This window comes from Hippoglossus hippoglossus, chromosome 8, assembly GCF_009819705.1.
Source record: "Hippoglossus hippoglossus isolate fHipHip1 chromosome 8, fHipHip1.pri, whole genome shotgun sequence".
Taxonomy (NCBI): Eukaryota; Metazoa; Chordata; class Actinopteri; order Pleuronectiformes; family Pleuronectidae; genus Hippoglossus; species Hippoglossus hippoglossus.
In genome coordinates, this window is record NC_047158.1 from 1,796,366 (window position 1) to 1,823,036 (window position 26,671).

General features: G+C 40.1%; 1 protein-coding gene across 2 annotated transcripts; it reads right to left on the bottom strand.

Annotated features, from left to right (window-relative positions):
• Positions 1-487: 487 nt before the first annotated feature.
• wipi1 (WD repeat domain, phosphoinositide interacting 1) lies at positions 488-25,564 on the bottom strand. 2 transcript variants are annotated; one of them, XM_034592339.1, is made up of 13 exons: positions 25,218-25,564; positions 20,973-21,055; positions 15,903-16,069; positions 13,077-13,173; positions 12,164-12,261; positions 9,577-9,669; positions 9,076-9,146; positions 8,388-8,495; positions 8,061-8,225; positions 7,497-7,604; positions 3,988-4,127; positions 3,040-3,140; positions 488-1,265 (listed from the first exon to the last, which is right to left on the bottom strand). In XM_034592339.1, the coding sequence occupies exons 1-13, from the start codon at positions 25,304-25,306 to the stop codon at positions 1,215-1,217; spliced, it is 1,371 nt and encodes a 456-aa protein (XP_034448230.1). In that variant the 5' UTR covers positions 25,307-25,564; the 3' UTR covers positions 488-1,214. The 2 variants fall into 2 exon arrangements, with proteins under 2 accessions (XP_034448230.1, XP_034448229.1); XM_034592338.1 differs by having other exon boundaries at positions 15,903-16,072.
• Positions 25,565-26,671: the final 1,107 nt, after the last annotated feature.

Consider the following 26,671-nt stretch of genomic DNA (forward strand, 5'->3'; position numbering starts at 1 on the left):
AATGATCAAAAGGATTTGGCGATGGTTTTGACCCCAATTTTGACCCAGTTACCAACAACTGTTGTAGTTTATCAGATGTTCAACTTGCCCCACAGACTGACTGTTAGATTACTGGTCGACTGTTTATTTAAATTTAATTAATATTGAACATATCCCATTTCCAAATCAAACCAAAATCGGCTGTTGAAGCACACTGAGGCATAGGGCACCATGTTGGCTCTTTCATTACTGTGTCACTTCTGACACTTATGGTTTAATAAATGTAGTCTTCAGAAAATACTTTTCTGTCTTCTACATCCTGAGCCCCATGAATGACAATTTTACTTGATTAAAACACATTTAAACACATTCATTCCAGGTCCATAGCCTGCAGCTGCTTTAGTGAATATGGAAGAGACCACTGTCATTTATGACAATCATAAATACCTTATCTAGAAGCTCCTTTATCTGAGTTCAAATAAATGACATAACAAATCAAGACACATTCTTTGCATAGTTTCATCTTTACTTCACTGTTTATTTCATTGTTATTAGCATTATTAGTAGTATTTTATTATTGTTTCTTTGACTTGTTTTGGTCTTGTGCAATTAGCAAAATACTTTGCTCTTGTACAAATGATAATAGGTACAAACATACAGTACATACTCTGAAATGTATCCAGGAGGCAAACAGAAACATTTCATACATGTCATTACAGTAAAATAAAATACGTAATGAAAAGAAAAACAATTTGTAAACTAAAAATATTATTGGCAATATAATAAAAATGTTGGTACAATAACGTAACTTAAAAAAAATATTTGTCAAGTAATAAAGCTATGAAAATTGTGGTTATATTTATGCTCCAGCATGCACCGCATATTTTCATCAAGAGCCTGATTTTTTTTTTGAAGTAGCAAATAGCATCTAAAACTGAGAAATATCCTCCAAGGTCACAGTTCCTATTCTGAAATTCAACCATAAGCTCTGAGGAAGTTTGTTGGTGTAAAATCCAAAGCGTTGCTTTAACTCAATCATTGCAGAACAGGAGAACATAATTGTGGTCCTGAAATTACTACTTGACTTCTCCTTCTTGGTCGGTGTTTTGTTTCCCAGGCCAATTTGAATGTTTATGTTAATCAATGTTATTTTCTCTCGAAAGGAAAAAATAACGTGGCACCAGAAAGCCTTTGTGCTGGTGCCTGTCTGTCTGTCCATCTGTCCTTCTACCCACTTACGAGCGCCTCCCCGGGCCACCTCCAGTCCCGTCGCGGCACCAATTAATCTACCAAAACACATGAACAGACCTGTTAGTTTTGTCTACAGAGTTTGTCAAAGCTCACGTCCCAGTTTCTGTCACACAGCTAAAGGGAAATTCCGGTACAACTCCTCAAAAGCAGCTTTATGCCTGGGCTCTGAATGGATCTGTCCAACAGGTGGATTTTCTTTGACTGAAGTCACTCTTTAGTGGATTTAATTGGATTTCTTTGGTCATTACTGCCTCACTCAACGTCTCCTAATCTTCAGCTGGTGAACAGCCATCCTTACATTATCCTGTAATATACACTGATAAACTTAGGAATTCATGTAGTCCCAAAATGATGTCGAGCTGCCCCAGGCCCAGAGGCAAATCATGAAACTACTGAATGGTTTGTATTAGTCAGAGCTGCTCAGTCACTCACTAAACCTCCAGTCTGGTTTAAAAGACTGGACTCTGAATAACTCAAGTTTGTTGATATCATTAGGGGTTCTCTCTCACACACACACACACACACACACACACACACACACACACACACACACACACACACACACACACACACACACACACACACACACACACACACACACACACACACACACACACACACACACACACACACACACACACAGATTCCTCAGATTCCTCAGATTGGAGGTGGTGGGTGTTAATCTAGGGTGACCCACAGACAGAACGGCTACAATTTTCAGAGGAAGAAGCAGGATAAAGAATACCGGAATTTTCCTTTAACCTACATTGAATTGAAAGTTAAGGCACACATGTAGAATTATCTGCTAATTTCCATCGATAACACAGTGGAGTGTTAAAAGCAGCGGCATGATCATCTTTCCTTTAAAGTGTAAAGTTTCTATCATTCAAACATACAACAGCTGTTTATTACAAATATGTTCCTTACAGCTTGATTCATACATTGCTGTTATTTGCCATCTTGTGCATGAGTGGAAACAGCTGGAGAACAGATGGTGTGATCAATTATTACTGCACTTAACCACTGACAGCACACACATTTTACCTCTGAGTGAGTACACAGTATCTCTGCTGTGTGCTGCTGTAGTCTTTAAATGAATCTGACGGCATTCAGTTCAGATGTGAACCATGTTGAAAGTGATATGAAGTTGTTTCACAAGTGACCTGTTGAAATGTTAGGGACCAGGCTACTTACTTTGTGCTGTAAAGGGGTGAATGTCTGAGAAGGGTTTGGTGATGGATTTTGAAGAGAGAGAAAAATGCTGAATAATCAAAGACAATGTGACACTGTCAGAGACAGGTAACCTTTTCGCATTTTCCACATTATCTACCAATTTGGAACAGCCAGTTTCACCAAAAATGTCCATTGTAGCTGCCGACGAGTATTTTGTTGATGGTATTTACCATATTATTTAAGATTTAGTGCCATCAAGTGGTGAAGGTACAGATTGCAACCACCCGAACCAAATTACAACCTTAAAATCTTCATGAAGCGATAATTTACTGTTCTCTGTATATGGCAGCTGTCATTTAAGCTTGGTGTGCCTGATGAACTGGCAACTGAGACAACGATTTATTGATGATGTCGATTTTGTTCAGACGACTGTCTTCAGCTACAAGTTCAATGGTTATACTTCTGAGCACCTTATTAATAATTTGGGACCATCTTTTCTGAAGTGTGCCAGAGAAGCAGTTAGCTTCAGTGTCATTCTTTTAAGTTTGCATGAATATTTTGTCATGCCTACACACTTGTTGAGCTTGTAGAGATAGCTAGCTAGCTAACTGACAATTAGCACTTCTGGATGCTCACAGGAGGAAACTCGTTCTCGTCATCCAGACACACAGGTCCAGCAGCAAACTCATGTTCTGGAATGACTTCGCCTTTCTTTGCCCCACCATCTTCAGAGTAGCCTGGGTAGAAACAGACAAGGGAGGCGACCAAGATCATTAGAAACACAAGCAAGTCCAAATGCCTATGTACAACTCCTGAAGAAACCTCCATGCTTAATCTCCAGGAGAGATTTTATAGTTGCCATAATGGAGTTATAGTATATTTATGGGTCAAGATACCAGACAGACTGCTTTCTTCTATAGGTTCTGATGCCTAAGGTGTGGATAGTGAAGACAATATTTAAGGACAAGGACAGACATTTTATGACTCTTTTCCTATTGACACACAAATCTCATAAAAGACCAAAACAGCATGAAAATGAATGTGTCCTCCCAGGGTGTCATGTTTATATCACTGCTGAGCTGGACCCATCTTGTATTATCAAATTCGGCAGGGCCAATTATTTCACAGATGCCCCTTTTCCATCAAGGAAGTTCAAGGACTGGTTCCGAGCCAGATGTAGACGTATGGTAAGGTAATGACCATACGTCATAGGTCTAAGGCAACTCTAGCCCATTGAAAAGCAAACTGGTTCTTAAAAGATTGCAAGTTGTCCCAGCTTGGAACCAGCACCAGCACTCTGTTCACTTTGGTGGAAAAGGGGTACATACACAAACATGCACATGCCAACAAAACAAAGAACAGAGAAGCTTGGATCAGAACTTCATTGTGACTCCATTACTCCACGCTGAGCTTCCATAGAGAATAGTTGTTAGTTGTTATAAATCTACTATATGACCTTAATTAAATACCAGGAAATAAACTTTGCGAAAAACCCTCAACCTAAATGAGGTCAGGTGAGAGATAAGTCAAAGCCTTCATGTTACACACAGACTCACAAACAGAGTCGTGTCTGTGATCACTAACCAGTGAGGGTAGCAGTGACAGGTCCAGAAGCTGGTAAGGCAGCTGTCGCAGCATAGGAAGGACAGGCCTGTGCTGGCCCTGTGACCTCTGACCCCTCTGACTCTGTTCCTTCACCCTGGTCATCATCACTGCCAAAGAGCCTACGAGCCAAAAAACAAGAGTGAGGCAAGGACATAGGAGGAAAAGCACTTAACATTTGACTTTTATTGATTTTTTCAAAGAACAGTGAAACATTGAATATTTGTGAAGGAGCAACATTTTGAGTCTCACAACTTTCCCTAATCCTCTAATGGATCAAAGTGTTCAGCTGCCACCTGCAAGTGTTTGAGTTTGATGCCCAACACAAGAGGTGGTGTATATTTCAGCGGCAGCTTTTGGATTCAGGAGCAGAGGCAGAGGACAACATTTCCACCTGGTACTAAAATCCAAACTCTGCCTCAATACAATCTTTGGAAGATTACATCTAATCAAAGACCTTTACACCTGGTTACGGGTTGGTCATGGTTCAGATGTTATAGCTGATCATCTATTAATTGCAGGAGCAGTGGTTCGATTCCCAAGCTCCCCCTGTCAAACATGTCAACATTTCCTTGGCCCAGATTGTAATCAAAAGTTTCCCACATTCACGTCAATGTTTAAGTTTTAATTACTACATTTGGAAAGCTTTGATCTATCTGAGCCTGAAATTCAAACAAATGCGAACACCACACATGAAGTGTCCTGTTTATAATGCCAACACACAGAATGTTAATCATTACATGATCAACTGTACTGATGATGAGAACATTAATTAACACAGGAATCTTCTAACAACTGTCCTGTATGATGTGAACATGGCATGAGCGCAGCAGATGTCACCCTAACCCTCACTTTGTCAGGTAAGTTGCCCAGAAGTAGATCCTATATCCTCTGCATCCTAATCCAGTGGATTAGCTACAAAGGGCAATTTTTTGTTGAGAAACAAAGGTTAAAAGAATTTGTTTTGTCTATGTAGAAAGGGGCTTGCACTGCCTGCCCACAACAAATATTAGTCCGAGTGCTTTTCGTTCATCAGAGGTGGGAACTGAAGTTAGCAGTGCTCATAGTCTAGATGAGCAAAGTTATAAAAATAAGGACCCAGGATGAAAAACACTGGATTTGCGCTATAAAGTGGGGTGTCGAATCTTCAGACTTCAATGTAAACTTCATGAAGTGTTCTTCTATTTATGTACTGATTCCCTGTAGTATTACAAATGTCAGTGGTGAAATGTAAGTACATTTATTCAAATAGTGTACTTGTATTTTAATTAAGTATTTAAATCTTATGCATTCTTATACTTCTAACTTCACTACATTTCATAATTTTGACTTGACTCTGGCTGATTGGACCTCTGGTTATTTTGAAGTTGATGGAGCTATTTCTCCATTCAAATCAGATAGTGTTTACCATTCAGGAGAAAAATCTACATGAACACCACCTCTTTTCATGACCTCAGACCTCAGGATGTTTCTGAAAGATCGGAGTTCACAAGTTGTAATGTCAGAGGACATCAAACCTCTTTTTTTCCTTTGATCATTGGATGTTAAGTTCATATTTTGTCATTTTGGTTGTATGATTTTTTTTCTTTGGAATGTGATTGAACAACTGAGGAAACTGCCGATATTCCTAACCACCCAATCATTGCCCTCTGTCATTATGTCTTTGTATTTGCTGCATAACGTTACCTTCCTGCCACCTGTAAGCACCTGTGACAGTAACCTATTATTTGTGTCAATGCTGCTGTCGCTCAGCAGTGGTCTTCTTATGACTTAACCACTTTAATACCAAGCACACCGTGAATAAGACAACCCACACCTTAAGAACAAGCGCTGAGAAATTCCTTTTTAAAGGAAGCATATGATTATGATTATATGATGAAGCTGAACTTATTTACTAATGACAATGAGAGGTGGAAAGGCTGTCCTGCCCTGACAGCTACAGTAAATTCACACAAACAGAGGTGTGAGGGAGATGTCAGTCAAACACACTATAATGAGAAGAATCAGGCTGGTGGATTTTTTTTAATATAATCTCACCACCACACTGACAGGGTCCATTCTGCATAACCAGTACTTTCACTGTTGATTCTTAAAATGCCTTTTATCTGATAATACTTGCATTCTTTTATTTAAGTAGGATTTAAAATGCAAGAAATGACTCTTCGTAGACAAAAGGAAAGAAAAATGGCAATAAAAAAAGCAGATGCTTCTTGGACATGCTAAGCTTTGTTTAGTGATGTCCTAAGACCTTTTCTATAACTTTAATATTTTGGAGTTTCACATCTGATCTATTACTAGTTATCATTTTCTAATAATTTGCAAAAAAAGCTTCCTGGTAATAACAAATAAATAAATAAAAAAAGCTCCATTCATATTTTCACATTATTGTTTTTTTACTGACTGGCATTAGGAATGAATTAATTGGATTAGTATGAGTGAAATTTGTTTTATTAGTAGATACCCCTTCAGATGTATCAGCAGGGGGATCTGCGTCACCATCTGCTCTTCCCTAATACGTAGTCCCAATATTACAGTTCTGTCCAGGAGTTATCCCTGAAATAATTAGGTAACCAAGAATAATATGTTACCATAGGGTTTCTATCTATCCAATCTTGACTGTCATGCATTAGTGTATTCTTTTGTAATTGTATTACTTGATTCTATTTACATGGATCCAAATTTGGCACACTTTTTCATAACACAGCCCAGATTTGGTGTTAAGGACTAGAAAGAGATAGTAGAAGACCCTCCCTCTCTCACTGCATGTCATCTTAAATACATAAGATCCAATCACAGGCCGAAGCATTAAACTTCTTCTAATAAGATGGAGAGGTTTGGAAGATTTAATCCCCCAAAAAAGCATTTCAACCTCAACTCTTAATAAGTTATTTTATTACCTCCCCTTAATGAGGTTATGTTTTCACTCATGTTCATTTGTTTGTATGTTTGTTTGTTAACAAGATTACACAAAAACAACTGAACAGATTACAATAAAACTTAATGGATATGGTATAAGGAAACTCTTTAAATTTCGGTGTGGATCCACACCAGTGGAAAGATACATCTGTTTTTCCACTTTCTTTAACATTGCGAGATCCAATAATTGGTCTAGATGAAAGAAATCAGGCATCTTTAGGAGACTGATATCATCAGTGTCTTAACTTCGGTGCAGCTTGTTTGAAATGATGGCAGACTGTTGGGCCATGGCAGAGTTTGTGCTCTAATGAGAGATATTCTAGTTAAATAATGGGTTGTGTTACAACTCTCCATTAGAAGACTTCATTGAAAAACGAGGCCTACTACCTTCATGTTGATAAGTAAGTTTATAAAGAGAAAATCTTGCTCATTGGATGAGCATCTTTTAGTGATTTGTGAATTTATCTTGAATGAAGACCACATGTGTAGAAACATTGATCGATGAATGAAGAGTAAATCAGAGAGCAGAGCTCCATCTCATCAAGCCTAGTGCTCAACATTGACCCAACCCTCACCTGTGTTTGTGGGCTAACATGCACTCGCCTCCGTCCACTGGATCCACGTTATAGATGAACAAGTGGCCGTTGGCCGTGGCCACCAACAGCCGTGGAAGCTTCTGGATCCTGAAAGATCATATAAATAATAATAATAATAATAAGAAACATTATTTGTTCAAACAGGATAAAACAAGTGGATTCAATAAAATAAAACTACTAAAATACAGAGAATACATAAAATTCAATAAAACCACCAACAATGAAACAGAAATAAGAAAAATCTGCAATAAGATTTTGTGCTAACAAATAAATAAAAGGGTTACGTAAAAAAGATTTGTTATGATGAGTGATTTAAAAGATGTCATTGACTGCAGAGCCCTGACTGAGGACAGATTTTTTGACTTTTCGTTTAGAATAGATTTTTGTGTTGACATGTTAATTGGTGAATGATATTAATATTGATCCCTTTCAAGGCCTACATGTAACTGCCTCTGACATTCTTTCTTACACACAGTCAGAAAGAATTATAGAAATCTACTGCAAAAGTACAACCCCTGATTTCTAAAGAACAGAGGCGCTCACATAGCCAAGGTGCAGATGTTGCTCTGGTCAGACAAGAGGAGGTGAACAGTAGCGAAGGCCCGGTCCTGGCTCATCATGCCAGATACCTGAGCAGGGAGGTAGCTGCTGGCTGCTGAGAACATCTTCCCCATGTAGGCTGTCCAAGTGGCAGCCTCGTCCCCTCCACTGTAGACACGAGAACAAGCTTCCTTAAGTACAAATGACCTGATTTACCTAATTACGAGTGCAATGTTATTAAAGCTGGCAGAAGCAGGGGCCAGACGTACATGAAGGTTAATTAATTATGTTTAGTAATAAAACCTGAGATCTATGTGTGCACGCGTGTACCTGTGACCCAGTTGTTCCATTTTAAAGATATGCACCGTCTCTGTGTTGCTGGAAGCACAGAGGAACTGGCCGTCAGGGCTAAAGGATAAAGACCTTATACTGACATACCTGTAGACAAACAAGACAAATATAAACACACACACACACAAACTGGCACTAACACTTGCGGAATAACCAATGATTTCAAGCGAAAAATTTACTTTGCCCCTAACTGAGCTATTAGCTGATTCATCTGACTTAATCAGGCTACTCAGCTCTTAAGGATCTGCACCAACAAAAACATGTGCTATTTAATAACTGTTACAGGGTGTAATAAAGTCTCATGCATGCACGCTAATGTCGTGTCTGCAATGCAGCGCTCTAAGAAGGTCTAAATCCATCTGTTGGAAAAAGTTGTTTTGATCTTCATTCGCTATGAAGGAAAGTAATATTTTTACCCCCCCAAAATAAAAAAAACACAGCTGACTGTGCCACTGCTTCGAACTCCTCAGCCACGACAGTTAATGGCTTTACTTCAAACGCCATGAAAATTCCCCCATATGAGGCAGACCACAGGAAAAGCTTGAAGACTGCAGCAGTCCTTCGCCTGCATCAACAAGTGCTGGCCCTGACACTGAGCCAACAGGGAGAGACAAGGCCAAACAACAAGCACGAGGTGTGCACATTAGACAGTGTGTGGAAATCTGACCTCTTCATGCCCCGGCGGAACTCAAACAGACGCAAGCCCTCGGGGACGGAGAACACTCGGATGACAGTGCCCTGCAGAGACAGTTGGACAGTCAGGTGTTATCGTTACATTGGTTTACAACAGCTGAATACTTATTATTAAAATGAAGTATTGAGGCCATCAGGACCCCGAATGTGCCCAGAATGGAAATTAACAAAATGACAAGCATAAAGGTGTTTTCATGATTATCTGCCCATCAGATGGTGGAACTTTCCTTGTAAAAGTGAGTATGAAGGAAAAGTCACAAAGAGATTCATGGGGACAGTGAATATCCAGAACAAACTGAATGGATAGTCAGCCTTAGTTTATTAAACCCCTTGAAATGGATGGAAGTGCTGGTAAAAGAGAAAGAGATGGCCCGGTGGTGTAAAAGGTAAAGTTAGGAGGTCATCACAATAACCAGGATTAATTCTCTCTCTCTCTCTTCTCTCTGAGACGTCATAAGGGTGGTGCAGTTCTTACTCTCTCTGAGGCACTGGCAAGTTTGGTGGCTGAGGCGTTGAAGGTGAGAGCTGCCACAGGACTGTCGTGTGCTGGGATCATTGTCACTGTGTTCTGAAATGAAAAAGAGGAGAAGAAAGAGTGTGTTTCCACATTAATAATGTTTGTTGCTTGCACAAGTGGATGCAGAGGTAGTTGTTTGACCTTTTCTTTGTGACATGGTCCATTCTTAATGCTGGAAGAAGCCATTTGGACTTGATGTCTTAATGTCAATGTCAATGTCAACTTTATCTTATATCTGCCATATGTGCTCTTTGCACTAACAAAGACTTCTGTAAGTGCCCATAATTATAAAGAAGTCAACTGAAGTCAGCAGTAGGGTTGTACCAGTTACCATTCTACCAGCAGCAGGTCAGTCTCAGTCTTAATGAATCAGTAGTATCAGAAGTATCATCCTTCCAGATGGTTTACAATCTATAATGTTGTCATACTGTAAGTCTACTATGTGGTTCTGTTCTGAACAAACAACATACTTGTTTGTCTGAGGGTGAAAGGACAAAAAGGTAACTTGAGTGGATTGAACTCTCAACATCATTGGAGCCATTTTTTGCTTTCATTGAACATTGATTATTGTTTAATGGATTTAGAATTATAAATAATTATTTGATCTTACCATTTACTAATATAATCTCTCTATATATATATATATATATATAATATAATAATATTAATGTTTCTCCTTGAGATGGAGGAGCGGTACGGTCTTTTGAACGTGAGATGTTGTTTTACTTTATATAGTTTAGCTACAAGTTTGTTGATCCTGAATGTTTGTTCACACACTATCTGAGTTCATTTGAACAGTCAGCATGTGGCTGAGGTCAGCTGATGTATTTCCAGGTCAAAATAAACCTCAGGTTGTCTGAACATGTTAACAAAGTGAAAGAGACGATATGGTTTGACCTGTCAATGAGGAACAGAATGAGCTGGTTGCTTTTCCAAGTTTTAAAAGATCAATATTTCCTTGTATCGCATGCCCTAGTTTACAGTATCACAACTACTAAGCCATACAATTGACAGACCTTGAGTCCATATGAGTCACCAGACAATCTCAGAGAGAGATACCCTTCCTGGTGTGTGTTCAATAGTGCCCGCCCATATCCCTCAAGTTCATCCCAGATCAATCTTGCACTGTACTGTATCTTTTAGGACATCGTGAGACCTCAGTCAGCATCGGTTCTTCAACATCATACAAACCTTTCCCAAGACCAAAAGGCTTTCAGGTCACAGAAAAAATGTGTGTCAGGCGTCATACAAATAGACACCAGGTAAGGAACCATCAGAGTGACCTGTGTCAGAAGACTGAGTGAAGAGAAGACGACCTGAGATTAAACTGCTTCAGCAAAAACAGAACCTTGGAGTCAACCTGTGTTTAGCAGAAAGTTCACTTTGAGGTGTGAGTTCCCTTCAGTTTAAAATTACAGACAAACATGAATGAGTTTTGTCACATTTGAATTTATATTTAAATTATTTATTAAAACTGAAATCAGTTTTTTTTAAATCAAGACAGGGGGTTTGTGAGAAATTATTTAAAGCCAGGACTCCAGTAATTTACTTCCACTGCTTCATATCAAGTTTACATTATATTCTGAGTTCTGGGGGTTAACTTTCTATTTTATTACTTCGTCATTTTAACACTTACTTGAGTATCATTTAAACATATTCAGTGGTAATTCAATAAAAACTGTAACTGTTGGGTATTCTAAAACTTTTTTAATGGTCGAGTATGTAAAACATGACACTATGTAATTTGTGAACCTACACTATATGTAAATATATGTAAAACCTAGTGAACCTTTATGACACCAACTACAGAACAGTGACGGTACATATTAAACCTGGAAATGTATCAACTCGTACATTTGTAAACAGCCTTCAAACTATGACCAATTTTACTTGTTTCAAGCGAGGTGAAACTCTACTGGGCCTCATCTAAGTCATGTACAACAGCCAATGTAAATTTGACTAACAAACCACATTATTTACCCAATGACTGGATCTTTGTGATGTTATAATGATGTATTGAATCTCTTTTCATGTAATAAGAGAGATTTTCTTTTGATAGGTTTTACTAAAATAAGTGAGTATGTTGTTTCTCACAGATATGTGGGTATTGCATATTGGAAAGCTAGTACTGGGATATATAACAAAATGATATGTTATTATTACAACAAATTTACATAGATAAATGAATTATAAAAAGTCTCAAAGCATTAGATTTGCGTAACACAGTCTTCAGTTATTAGAAAAAAATCTGAATAAAAAAAAAAGCACATTGTGGCACCTTGTCCCCTCATGACATGATGTTTGTTTTAAATGAAATTCTGACTAATGTTAAGGGCTATGTATCATAAGTGTGGGCATGCTTCTATATGTACATATGTACAATGCACTGCACTTGGATTCAAACTATGGTGGATTCTTGAAAGTACAGCGAGTACAGAACTTGACTGTTAGTCAACAGAAAAAGTTATATATAAACTTCCCTGTAGATGAGTCAGCTGACACCATTCTAAATTACTTAGGTGTTCTGTGATTACATGTTACTTACCAAATTGTTGGCATCATACACTATAATCTCCCCAATGGTGGCACTGCCAGGGTACGCCAGGTAGGAGTTGGTATGATTGATAGAGAGAGCACAGAGACCTGTGGGAGGATTGAAGATTTAAGTTTATCAAAGAGACAGAATAACTATCCTGGGTGATCTCAACACAAGTGGACCACTCTGCAAAAGAAATGCTGACTCTTTTTGATGGTTGAATGTGACAGAGTGTGAAAAAATCGATTGTAGAAATAAAATCATTCAAATTAACTAGATTTGTTGGAATGTGAGGCTGTAGAGGCTGAGCTGTGTTAATCCAGCTTGCGGCTGTATAGAGAGCATTATTCACACAACTCAACATTCACACTCGACACTGAACTGTGTTTGAACCCTGAGCAATACACCTGCCATGATACGGTTGTGTCCCCAAACAGTATTAAAGGGATTTTTTTCTCTTATAACGGTGACGACCCCCTCCACCCTCACCTGGACACTAGGTGTCCCTGTGCTTCATTCCTCCGAGCTGAAGGTGGAGGTGACGTCAGCTGCATCAGTGCCCGTCTGGGCCCGGTGTGCCCTGCCCTTAAAAGCCTCGCCTCATCTATGCCTCGCTCTCCCTCGCTCAAACTGGTTCATTTGAAAGCCTTTGTTTACCAGCTGTCTGCTCATGTTTATTGTCCTGACTTATTTTTAGGATGCAATTAACTTAAGGTACAATGTTATTAGTTCACAGAAGGATGTTGATCAACAGTTCAACTGTTGTACTAAACTGGATTTATCCTGTCAGACATAATTTCAGACTCTGAACCACAGAAAAGGTGTGTGTGTGTGTGTGTGTGTGTGTGTGTGTGTGTGTGTGTGTGTGTGTGTGTGTGTGTGTGTGTGTGTGTGTGTGTGAGTGAACAATGTGCTTGCTCACCTGAGGGGTTGGACGGAGTGTTAAGCAGAGTCTTGAGCAGCTTCATGTCTTTGATGTTGTGGATATAAATGGACTCTTCAAGGCACACCACGAGTCTCTGCAAGACACAGCAGCCCTCAGCTCATTGTACTGTCCTGCAGTCAGTGTCCCCCCCTCATACTGTATGTATCAACAACATTGAAACTGTTCACTGTCACTTCCACACATGACTCCTGCACCGTCACATTAACTTGGGTTAGAGAAGGCATCAATTTTTTGAAGAGCATACAAAAACAAGAAAAACTAAAGCATTTTCTCATTTAAATATTTGATATTCATTTCTTAATTCTACTTTCTCTTCAACCTCAACTTTATTTATATAACATTGTTGATCCAAAGTGCTTTACAAAAAAAGTGATAAGCTGTGATTACAATGATCATAATACTAAACAACACAACAATTTAGGCACTTTAAAAAGCTAATGAATAAAAATATGTTTTCAGATGAATTCAGCTTTGTGGTGGCGGCATGGGGCACCACACATGTACCTCTATTGACCAACTGCCAATGTTTCAAAGATACATTTTTGTCAAGAGACTGTTGTGTCCTGACAGAGCTAACAGGTTCTTTGTTGTACACTTAGACTGTATATAAAAATGGACATAAAGTCTAGGTCTGCCAATGCGGAGGTGCCTGAAAACTGTGTTCTCTCAAAAACAGCTCTTGTTAAAAAAAACCTAATCTTTGCTACTTATAACCTTTTGTGGTATTTCTGTTTCTGGTCATTGAAAATTGCAAGTCAGCACCTTTGGGTTTGTCACCCAAGAGGGTCCACAAAGACATGGCTCATGTGGATCACTTTCTGTGGATCTATAAAACAGGAACTTCAACATAGATGGGATCCATATGCTCTATGATGGCCAGATAGTGTGTAAATTAGTCTGAAATTTAGCCTGTCTCAGAGTCTGTTCCTTCACGTGATCCCACTGTGACTCCAGGATGTTGAGATCAGAGTCTGTGGGGGCTGGACCATCAGTTGCTGTATGTTTGGGCTCATTGTCCTGCTGTAAAATGAATCTGGGACTGAGCACATGCTTACTGATGGTAATGTGGATGGAAAAGAATCTTAACACCTGAGGTGACTGTGAAATATCACAGACATTAAAAGTAGATTTTAATTCTACGAGGTGGGGACATAGAATTATGCAATAATGTAGCTTTTGATTAGGTCCTTTTTTTTAGGTCCCTTCATACAGTGTTGACAAATAAATGTCTGTCTGTCGCCCACTTTTCCAAGTGCTTGATGTCAGCATGGCAAAATCTTCACAGTGACTATCAGGTGACAAGATGAGATTTTTACCATCTTCACCATCGTAGTTTAGTGTGGCTTCATGCCATAATTTGCTAATAACAGTAGTATTCAAATATACATGAACCTTCAGTATTATTGTCAATAAAAAACAACAATCCCACAAAATGCAGTTTATCGAGATCATGGTTGAGATGCATTGAGATGAAGGTCACATTCACTCAGGCTGCTGCAGGACTGAGCTCTCTTGCCTTAACTCCAGCCAAACCACAAGGTCATTACAAGCTGGATTCTGTTTACAGTTGAGCAATGTGTTTGTTTGGTCATCTACTTTGATAAACATTTGAAAAATATTCGGAACATCATGTCCTCTGCTTCCTGAGTGGAACCATCTGCCTGTAATGTCACTGGGCAGCGTTGTTTACATGTTCCCATTGGTGGTGAAGTGCCTAAAATGAATCATCTCCTCTGTTGGAAACAAAGAGGACAAGTCACTAATGCTGATGATTAATTGTTTCTTCTTTGGAGAAAAGCAGCATGTAGCTGGGACTGTAATACACCCTCAAACACCCATAGGTGTGTAATGGAAATTCTGCATTTGTGTAATGATTATTATATGAACAGACGTGAATGTAGAAGATTGCAAAAACAGACTTGTTTATCTTAAAGGTCAACTGTGAGTTAACTTTACGATTATTTGCTCAGGGACTTTAACTTTGGCTTTGGCTTCTTGAAGCCTGAAACTTCAGGGTGTCTCTGAGCAAATGGTTTTGGGATTTCACAAAAGGGGTCACTCCAGGGGTCAGGGCTAGAAATTAAGCCAGGATGTCCCCCACCCTAATGAAACATCAAAGAAGGTAATGGATACCTTCTTTTCCCTTGTGGGAGGGGGCTATGCGTTATAAGAACACAACTCTCATGCCTGTTCTTTGCTCATTGTAGATGTCACACCAGGTGATGTGTATTTTGAGTCCATCTGCAGATGTAGAATTAAACTTACCAAAAGACAACTGTTTGACTTTGTGCTTGATTCACAGAAAATTGCCACCACAGGTGTCAATGCGGCTTTATTATACTCAGCGTCTAAGTGTTTAGATGACCTTGTCTTCTGATTAAGCTTTTCCAAAAACTAAAGCTCATGGGATGGATTGAACAGTGTTTATCTGCTCTTGAGTAACAGCCACACACTACTTTCTATTTACTGTGGAATATCCCCCCACTGTGTGGGAGCCAGTCCTGGACATTACTTTGGCAGAGTTGGGTAAATATGAGCTGCTCTGAACTGCTCCTGCAGAGACGTTTTCACAACAGTAACATGTAACACTTGTTACATTAACATTTGAATGAATACTCTTGCTTATAAGCCTGCTGGAACAGTAAAGCAGAACACCAACATTTGTCTTGCTTGTCCAAGTATGTAAGCTTAGCAGCCAAACTTATTATGTTATAAAGAAAAATGTACAGTGTTTTTTCTTCAATTCCATGTCTTTTAATGGGTCAGCAACTGGTAAAGATGCTGTGAGACAGGGTTGCTCACCTGTCTGTTGAGCTTGACAGAAAGGATGTTGTTGGGGTAACTGTAGTTGCAGATCTCTGTCCCCTTCTTGAAGTGATAGATGTTCATTCGCTGCGGCATGGCGATGCTCACCACGACTACCAGACTGCTGGAGAAGAGACGTTCCACAATGTAGACATCTGGAGTCTCTACTGGTGAAGAACAGGGGCAAACAGTCAGTGATTGAAACAGTTTAATAACCGTGTATAAAGATGGCGGACATAACAGCAACAAAAAGTGAAGCCAAAACATCTCCCAATGCATCACACCGATGTATGTTCAAGTGTTTATGTGTCTGATACGTTTGGTTTTACGTAGTTATTTGATACTATGAAAATGGGCTGAGACTTCATGATTGACAGGTGACACTGACTCATGATTGTTTGGGTGGGTTTATCAATGGGACCTTGGTACACCCTCCAATCACAACTGTCCAGGCTCTACATGACATCAGCAGCATAATATGGCAGCATTAGTATGCAGGATATTGTGGTTTTATTTGTGCAGTGTTGAGGTTTTTTGACCATCCTCACACATTACATCTGTACACCAATAGGAGAATAGTGTCTAATTCCACAGATACTCCCTTCTCTCTTCAAGCAGTACCAAGGTCAGGTTATAGATAAAGGGCCAACTACCAGTACACTGTAGTGTCTATACTCATGGACTTTCATATCTAACTCAGATGTCCCAGACAGAGAAGCACCACCTTCAACTCTTTTGAGTATTACACCAGTGGCAAGACGTGAGGACACAATGTGATTTAGGAATGCATATTTCAGGCTTAACTATCCAATAAGATGAAAACACCTACATGTAACATAGAGAGTGACAGCAATTCTAGTCATTCATGGATGATGTGCTGTTAGAGTGGGTGACGCAAGTAGAGGGAGATATACTGGGATGCTGTGGGAGACATGAGGAGACTTGGGGGTGACAATTGCTCATGTTACTCTGTTGGCGTTGTTATATTGTTCCACCTTTTGGTCTCCTCGATGCATCATGTCTACATTAAACATCAGCTGCTGTCTAGTTTCTCTTTTCACCAGCTTCCAGAAAACTTCCATAACACACAGTGTTGTCCATTTTCACACAGTCATTGGGACACATCTTTGGGCCCCTGTCTCAAAATGATCATTTGACAGGGTGGATGAAAACCATGGATTCACTAATAGAGCTGATACGATGGCACCACTGAGCTGCGCTGCCAGTTTGTCCCAGTTGCCACGCATGGTTTTGTAGCCAAAAAGCAATTTTTTCAACCACCATCATATAAGAGATGTCTGTAAAACTGTTTACAGGACACCTCCACCTCTTAAATTAGTAATTCAAACAACACGAGAGGCCTGCCGGAAAATGAATGCCAGTATGTACAGTGGGCCGCACGCCAGAGTTAACCCAGAAACTAGAAGACCTTCTTTGGCCTTTGTGCTCAGCCAGTTGTTTTTACTGAAGTGAGTGGGCTCCATCTTTGAGTCCAGTATCCAGTTCTTACAATAAATCGACTTTTACAGTGATGCAAATGTACAGCACTTGTGTTGTTATCTGATTAGTTTTCAGTTATTCAAGTTCCAGTATTGGGTGATTGACCAAATTTCCCTTTTTGGTCTAAAGCCGCCAATATCGCATCACATGGATTGTAAAACACAGAGAGAGGTCACAGCTGTGAGGTTTAGATGTTCTGCATTTCCATAACATTCTGCTGGTTGCTCAGAACTTCAATATTAAGTTGAGGTTGGAAATGAAAAAGAGGCTGACTCTACTCCTGCTAGAAGCTTCCTACCACAGATAACCCACAATGACACACACATATTATACCAAATGCATATTATAAGAAACCAAAGAAAAGCTGAAATGCAGATTGTATATTTTTCAAGAGCTATTGTACTGTTCAGATTCAAAAAGCTGTATATACTGTACATGGTGATGAAATGTTATTGTCGTCTCAGATTGCTGTAGAGCTGTAATATGAAGGATAAAATCAACAAATACAGTATTGAATTGGGTTGGCAGATTATAGTACTCAATATAAAAGCTCAAAGTGTGATCAGGACACCGCGACACCTGTTCAATGCCATATCCATGCTTCATTAGACCAAGTTCGGGATACCTGACAAGGTTTCCTGTATTTTTTACACAAAAGCCCAAAAATAAGGTAATTCGATATTTTATTATATTTACAGCTACCTTATCCAAGATCTGTTGGGCTCTAATAGGCCTATGTCCTTCATTCTAATTGTCCTATTGACATAACCAGGTCTCTAGTAATCTGCAGGCTACAGATCATACACACACCCATTCTTAGAAAACCATGGGAGGATTCTGCCAACAGACACGAGCACCGTGTTATTACTGCAAGCACGGCCTTGTCTGAGCATCCAGCCACTGAAACCTTCCGACAAACACAGTGAACGTTGTGATGTGGAGACGTTGGCCTTTTGGTGGTCTAACTGCCGAGATAATAACTGCTTCTGTTTACATGCACAGAGAATTCCTTTCCTCACACAGCTATTGTGTCAGCATATATTCATCATAATTATTCTCCTATTCTGATACGGTTACACTGTGATTTAGCAGAAACTTGGTTGAGATGTCAGGCTTCCTCCCACATTAAACTGGTGACTGTAGCTGTGTATAGGACCGTTTAGGAACATTTACAAGATGTGTAACAAGATGGCAAGATTATGAAAAGAACCCTAAAGGGCCCCGAAACACACAAGTAAAAGTACAAACGAAGGAAATTACCCTGTGAAAAGGAAAGCCAACAAGACAACAATGCAGCCGACTGGTGCTCCTGTCAGTGTCTGAGTCATAGTGTGATAAATCCACACTAATATGTTTTGCTTTTAAAACCCAGTGTCTGCCTGTCCAGACAAACCCATAGAGTTAACTAACAACCCTCGGCAGCAACAACCAAAACGAGATAACTTTAAAACTTGCAATGAGTCTTTCATGTCGCTGTGGAGGAATTGTCCACTTTTCTTTTACAAACTTTAAGCATTTATCCCGCTGCCGTCCAGTTTCTGGGTTTCTCCCAGATATTTGACATTACTTCTTTGAAAACTGCGCTTTTAGACTTATCGACCACTCAAAGCACTTTTATTCAAGTCACATTCATCCATTGAAATATAAATTCATACAGCAGCCATCAGAACGGCATGTGGACTGGGGGTAGCCAGTTGTGTTTAGTGGACAACCTGAGCAACTGTCGCCTAGTTTGTTAGTGTTTGAAAGAATTTGATTACAAAAAGGTTAATCTAATTTGATGAATCTCTTCCCATGTTGATAAGGTCGACAAGCCTCAGTAAATGACAAACCAAAACTCACCTTTAGGATATCATACCTCAAAGGGAAAACAAAAACAATTAATTCACAAAAAAATTAAATATTTATGAAACCTGCACAATGGCTCTGTGGACCCCATTTTAAAATTGGCCTGATTTTAACTGGGGTGCATTTTAGCCCAAACCTATAATTTTGTGTTTCTCCACCTTAATTTGGAGACTGAGGGGAAATTCCTTTTTCACATTGAGCCAGGTGGGTTTGGAAAGCCTTTTCTGAAAAACTGAAAACTACATTCTGTGCTTTGTCTAACAAAGATAACACATGTTGTCGAACACACTTGTCTAACATAAACATTAGCTTGAGGATGTGTAACATTTCAATGTGAAAATGGGAAGAGGGCAAATTCTTTTTCACAGCACTGTAGCAAAAGTGATCTTAAAAAATAAAACATATCAGTGTGACTACAGCTTCAATGTGTTGGTTTGTGCGTCTGAAAGATGTCAAAGCACAGAAAAGGGCGGAAAATCAGTTTCCATCCGGGCGCCGCTTTCCAATACTTATAAATGGAGCAGTAGCCATCTTGCTTTATAAAAGTGTAGAGGGCCAACAGTTTCACAGGGAGGGACTCACGTGCACTAACACGCTACCAAAACAAAAAACAGAGAAGCTTGTATTACAACACACACATATGGAGTGGGACTTAATTCTAGGTCTGCTCAGGACAGCATTATTCCACTATATTGTTACATAGAAAGAAGTGGTTGGCTGTTGTATTAAAGTTTAAAATCTCATACATTTGACATTTAAGAAGAGCTATTCATGCATGAAACTGATTATACACTGTGACCAGTGTTTGACGTACTCTCCCATTATCACTTCCTTGTAGGGAAACCTGAGGAGACGTGACGTGGTGGACAGATAAGCTGTTACATCAGCTCGGTTAACACAAAAGCAGAATGTCACGGGAACCAGAATGAATGAAAGTCAATGATCTACCAGAGATAGTGATTCTGATGCTCATGCTGCCATCATTTGACAATTAAGCAGACAAGAATAATCTCAGCAAACCATTACCAGCATCTGTTTAATAATGTTTACACTCAAATGTATTGTTAGTTAAACACCCAGAGATGTTCCGATACCGATACCACCAATTCAAATGCCTCCAATACATCCAAAATGCTGGGTGGGACATCGGTGAGTACGCAAATCTATGTACCGACCCAACATTTTAAAAGTGTATTAGTTTCCCCAAGATAAAACTGCAGTTTTCTTTTCCCAGAAATCACTTCTTCATTGATGTGCAAAAACAGCAGCTACACTGCACTGCCACTGGCAAGTACTGTTTTTAGAGCACTGAAGAAAATGTGATTTCTGGTAGTGTAGCATTAGCAGAGCTAGCTAAAATGTCAGCAATTAGGGAATATTTCACACTGGAATGTTCCACAAGTACAATGGTGAGGTGTGCCGTATGCAAGACTTCAATGTTGTGGGGTTGCACTTGTGCTGATTTTAGTGTCTTCCTCGATTTATTAATTTGTATTTTTCCATAGTTATGACAGTAGATAATAAAAGACATTTTATGACATTCATTCTCTGTGTGTATTTATATTTCAAAATACGTTATACAAGTTATTTTTTTAAATGCACTGGTATCCGATCAATACTCTGTATCAGCCCTACAACGTCCAAGTATCAGAGGAGAGCAATGTTGGAACAGCCTAGCCCACATCGATGCAAAGTGTAGAATCACAGATCCATACTTACCACTCTCATGGATGCAGTCCAGTTTTTCCACCATGGTCAGAGAAAACAGTTTGTAGCCAATCTTTGTTCCCAAAGCCAGTGACCTGTAACACATGTACACACACAAACACAGTATATCAACCATCAGTGCAACTGGAAGGCCTCTGTGAAGCTTGAGTTTCTCTCAGTATTTCAACGGCAAACATTCTCAGCAGAGATGGAATTAATCCACATCGCTGCACTCAGGCTGGAAATACAGGGACAATTTGACCTGACAAGAGTTGCACATCATCACACTGTCTTCCCTGTTTCTTTCTTTAGGGAGCCACCTAGTGGGGGAATGTGTCCTACACCTAAGTGTAGGAATCAAACAAAACTTTCAAAGCTTTCAAAACAAGTTGAAGTCGGTTGAAAAAAAAATCCCAACTTGCTCCACTAATTAGTTTTCTTTCGGATGGTAATGGAAATGCAAATGAAGAAATTCAGTCACAAGGTAGCAGGTAGAGGAAAACTGTCAGGTGAGGAACAACAAGAGATGACATTAAAAAATGATGCGCGTTGTAACTTAAAGGAGCATTCCACAGAGTACTGCTCAGCCTTTGAAGAGCCTCCTCATCAGAGTCATCTCAACCTTCACATAATTTAAAGAGAATTTATTAAGTGTGGAATAATGTTTGAAAGAAGAGGGTAACCAGGAAGCAATGGAAGATGATACTTTTGCACTATGGGAAACGTAGAAGCCAGAGCCTTATGTGACAGTCAACCTGCTAGTCTGATAGCACAACACATTACTGTATATGACTGTTAAAGGCAGCCAGAAGATTCTGGTTCTGGTCTTTTTATTGATTTTCTGTATTTCCCATTTTACATTTCAGCACAGGGGCGGTGAGTTGACCTGACATGAGATGGAGCAATGCAACAAGACATAATGTGATGTGACTTGACATGACGGCATGAGATGATGTACTCTGTGACACACGGGATGTGATGACATGACGCAGCGTGATGTGGTGTCGTATGTGATGTATCATCGCGTCACGTCATATCACTTGATGTGATATAATGTGACTCTTTGTGATGTTGCCTGATATTGTTTGACATCATGTTGCATGATAAATTGTGACAGATATCTTCTTCAACCTGCGCAATATCATGAAAATTTGATTAAAATTTAGAAAATTAGAATTACTGTAACTCTTTATTATCAGGATGTCCCACTAAATCTGTGAAAAGCCTCCAACTGCTCGAACACTGGCCCTAACAGGAACTAGAAGGGAAATCACATCAGCCCCGTCTTAGCTTCGCTCCCTGTAAACTTCAGATTAGAATTCAAGATCCTGCTCCTCACATATAAAGCTCTTAACAATCAAGCACCATCATATATCAAAGAGCTCATAAAACCATATTGTCCAAATAGATCACTCGCTCCCAAAATACAGGCTGGTATCCCTCAGCTACCAGACTCCTCTCCTGTGGAACCAGCTCCCACTCTGGGTTCAGGAGGCAGACACCATCTCTACATTTAAGGTTAAACTTAAAACGTTCCTTTTTGATAAAGTCTATAGTTAGGGCTGGATCAGGTGAGTCCTGAACCATCCCTTAGTCATGCTGCTATAGGACTGGACTCTCTCTTATCATTAATAACCTATAAGTTACACTAGGTATCACTATTATTATCGTTGTTATAACAACTAGTCTGACAGAGCCTAAATACAGAGGTTACAACTGGTCCTGGTCTCTCTCTCCTCTCTAAACTGATGTTTTTTCTTATAATCTATGATTTAAAAATGTCACAACAAAAACATGTGATCCACACAGTGATCCTGAACTGAATATTTACATAGAAGGTGAGACATAGGTTAGCATCAACCTGTTATCACAGTCCTCAGGACCACACATTTGACGTCTTGTCAAACAAGATAATCAACGTTCTGACTCGCCATGTCTCTTCCCTGCTCGTATGTGTTTGAGATGCCATTTCGTTTTGTTTTTTTACAAAAGTCATTTTCTCAATGACCACCTGTATTTTCATTCGCTGCTGTAAGATCTGTACATTCCTGTCCTGTCTCATCCTGTGTCCTAACAGGAGGGAACCTACAGAACTACTCAGGAAATACAGAGAATTTTCACTGGCTCTGCAGAGTAAATAGACTGTGTAACACACAGCGTTCTCTCTGCTCTCTGGCCTTTCTTTTAAACAAAGAGTTGATCGCTATTTTAGGAGGAAGAAATTAGACAATAAACAGGGGGAACGAGTTAATTACACGCTGGAGGCAAAGCGTAAAAATCATGAGTGTGCATTCTTCTGCCGTCTGAAAACTGTTACTGCCACATGGGCTGGAGATTATTATGTGAGGTGAGAGCAGGTTTCACCCATACAGAGAGAACATGTTGAAAAACATGTCAAATATCCCGCTCTGATCTTTGGATTAATGAGTATGTTAATGAAATAACTGTAAGTCGTTTTGGATAAAAGCCTCAGCTAAATTATATGTATGTATGAATAATGAGCAAAATCAGGCAGGCCTCTGTGTGACGTCCTGTTTAATGTGCAGTGTGTAGCGTATTCAATTTACAAATCATCTACTCAGGGGTTGGTGAAGTGTTTGAGTCCATACAACTCTTCTGGAGTCTCAGGGGTAAACTTTGTTGCAGCCTAATCCAATACAATTGACTGTAAGTGGCTAAGCTAACGGACGTAGCCACACGACGGTGTGTCCGAGGGTCCGTGAATGTACCTCGTAGGAAGATGTCAGAGGACATTTGGGCTTAAAACACGGTGTAAATGAGCAGTTTCAAGTCGAATATGAATGTCGGGGCTTTCGGACACTTTGATGACACCACACGAGCAGTATGGGGGCATGTTATGTTTTTTCGGGTGTTTTATTATGTCTGAAGGATAGGTCACCGATTACTTCAATTTTATTGGCTTCGGCAGCAACAAAGTTTACTCCCCGAGACTCCAGAAGTGTTTTCTGGACTCAAACACTTCATCTACCCCTCTATCGTCATAGTGGTGAGTAAATTATGAACTGTCCCTTTAACTAAATGTGTTCAGCACTCTCCTTTTGCCTGTGATGTAACACAAGTGATATGAGTTAAACCCTTGGAACCCTAGATCTCTTCAGGGCACTGAGAATGCCTCTGTTGCAACAGTTGGGTTTCTACAGCCATCATCATCATTCAGCAGAGCCGTGATTGTAGGGCTTCTCCAGCAACCCTATTCCATGAAGCTCCGTAAGGACATGTGGAGTTTTTGTCCACCAGGGGCTGAAATATCCTGACCTTAAAGGGATAGGTCACCAAAAACATAAAAATTAACTCATTATCTACTGACCACTATGCAGATGGAGGGTGGGTGAAGTGTTTGAGTCCACAAAACACTTACTGCTCCTGTGGTGTCATCCAAGTGTCCGTAAGCCCCAACATTCATATTCGACTCGAAACAAGGTAATTTACAACATGTTTCTAGCCTAAATGTCCACTATCTGGAAATGTCCACTATCTGGAACTAGCGATGCTACCCCGCGCCCCGCATGCACCCTTGGACCAGAGCAAGTGTGCAGTGTGTGCGCGCGAACGTGAACGCAGCTCCAGAGGAGGATATCAGTTGACTTTTAGGTTAAAAACATGGTGAAAATTAAGCTTTTTCAAGTGGAATTTTAATGTCTGGGCTTACTGACACTTGGATGACACCACACATGTTTGAAGAAGTGGTCACTGTTTACTGCTGAAACTCCAACTTGAGTCAAGCCCTGAAACACTGAACATCAGAATCCTTTCACCTCTGCACTCAAACACTGTGGACCTAGATTTCCCATAATGCACACACACACACGCACGCGCACGCACACGCACACACACACACACACACACAGACCAGTATTCACCATAGACACCCACATCTTTCAATCTCCATACCACCAGTTTATTTAAGCTCAAATTTTCTGTGAAAGGTTTGATGTCTTCGATGTCTGAGCCAAAGCAATTGTAGTGGCATCACTGTGGCGTCATCATGGATATTACAGACGGTATAAGTCTGTTTTTACGGGCTGATCGTTCTCCCCATATGGTTTCATGAGTAAAACTGATGGAGTGCCCCTTTAACCTTGTTAATGTAAGGTGGTGTGGTTTTCCCCACACACCATTGTTTTGAATAACATAGTTTGAGGGCAGAGCCAGAGGCATTAGTCTAATGTCAGGGAGAAATCGAACAGGATCAGTGTGTTGGTGGCTCTGCCGCTTGTTATCCGTCTGCGTGCTTACGTGGAGTCCTGGTTGAAAGAGGCGCAGCCAAACCGGAGCCCGGGTCCGTCCGGTCCACCAGGCCCAGCAGCTCCCTCCGCGGTCTCCATCCCGATACCCAGCGTCCTCCTTCCCTCCCTCCGCCCTGGATTGGAGGCCTGGGATCGGCTGCACCTCTTCGCTCGATGTCGGCGGGAGACGACTCCAATGTGGAAGAAATGTGTCGCGGCTCGTGTGCGGGTGAGAGCTCGTCGCAGAGCCGCGGGTCTGAGGTAAAACGGTGTTTCAGGGCGGCGGTGTCACGGCTCCGTTCTCCTGCAGGAGAAGAAGAGGAACAAGAAGCAAAACAAGAACAGCTGACGACGCTACGTCACGCCGCCGCCTCCTATGATTGGCTGACGGTGAGCCTATGTTGTCGCTGGCTCCTGTTTTGATTGGTGAAGTGTTCAGTAGCGTGTTATTATTGGTGGAGTGGCCTTTGTTTGTGTCCCTCTTTTCATGTGATGTAGTAAAATATGTACAACCTGACTCTGTTCAGAAAAAATACAACTTTATCTTTTATTTCCTGTCGTTAAAAACACAGTCAAAGTCTGTAAAATGCTCACACAGGTCTTCGCCTGTGCACTTTCCATAACTTAAGTTTTAGATAAATGTCAGGAGATAACTGAGTCGTTCATTATTTGCATCAAAACAAACCACAGGGAGCGCTGTAGGAACAGTGACGTGCACCACTAATTTAACATTTTCATAAAGTTAGAGCGCCGACTGCTGGCTACCTATAAGCCGAATATATCAGAAGAGCCCATTGATTCTGGACCATATCTTTTCATGCAATTCGTGTATACACATCTGTGTACATACCTGGCTTCTATAAATATCTAACGTTTCTAAATTAAGTTTTGAACAGGATTCTCTGTAAACGTATTACATTAACATCAAATGAAAGACTTTCTCTTTTACAATAAAGTGATTACTACTAGCGCTTTAATTAAATCTATGTGTTATCCTGCGTTGAAGAAGTCCAGGGGTCCCAAACCTTGCAGGCATCCAATCCTCATATTCCAATAATGACACCTTTTCCGTTGTTGGCTTTCTCTCGCTGTTATTCTCAGAGCTGTAGAGAGAAGGGCGAGACTGAAGCTCCAAAACCTGAAGACTGAATACTGCCGTCAGGCAATCCAAGGGTCAGAATGGATTTTGACAACAAGCTATGACCCACTTCACCCCTGGAGATGTAAGTTAATGCTGTGTACAATACTGTCTATTGTCAATTAGCAATTCTTGATCATCACAATCACAGCCTGATATCATAATATCGCCTTTTTTATGATTAAAAAACATTCCAAGGACTGGAATTTTGCTTAACTTGGTTTCCTGTGGTAGTTCCAACATTTCAGTCAATTGCTCTTTTAGTTGTTATATTTAGCATAGGCTAGTTAAAATGAAAACCATCAGGGTCATTTTCTGAAACTTTG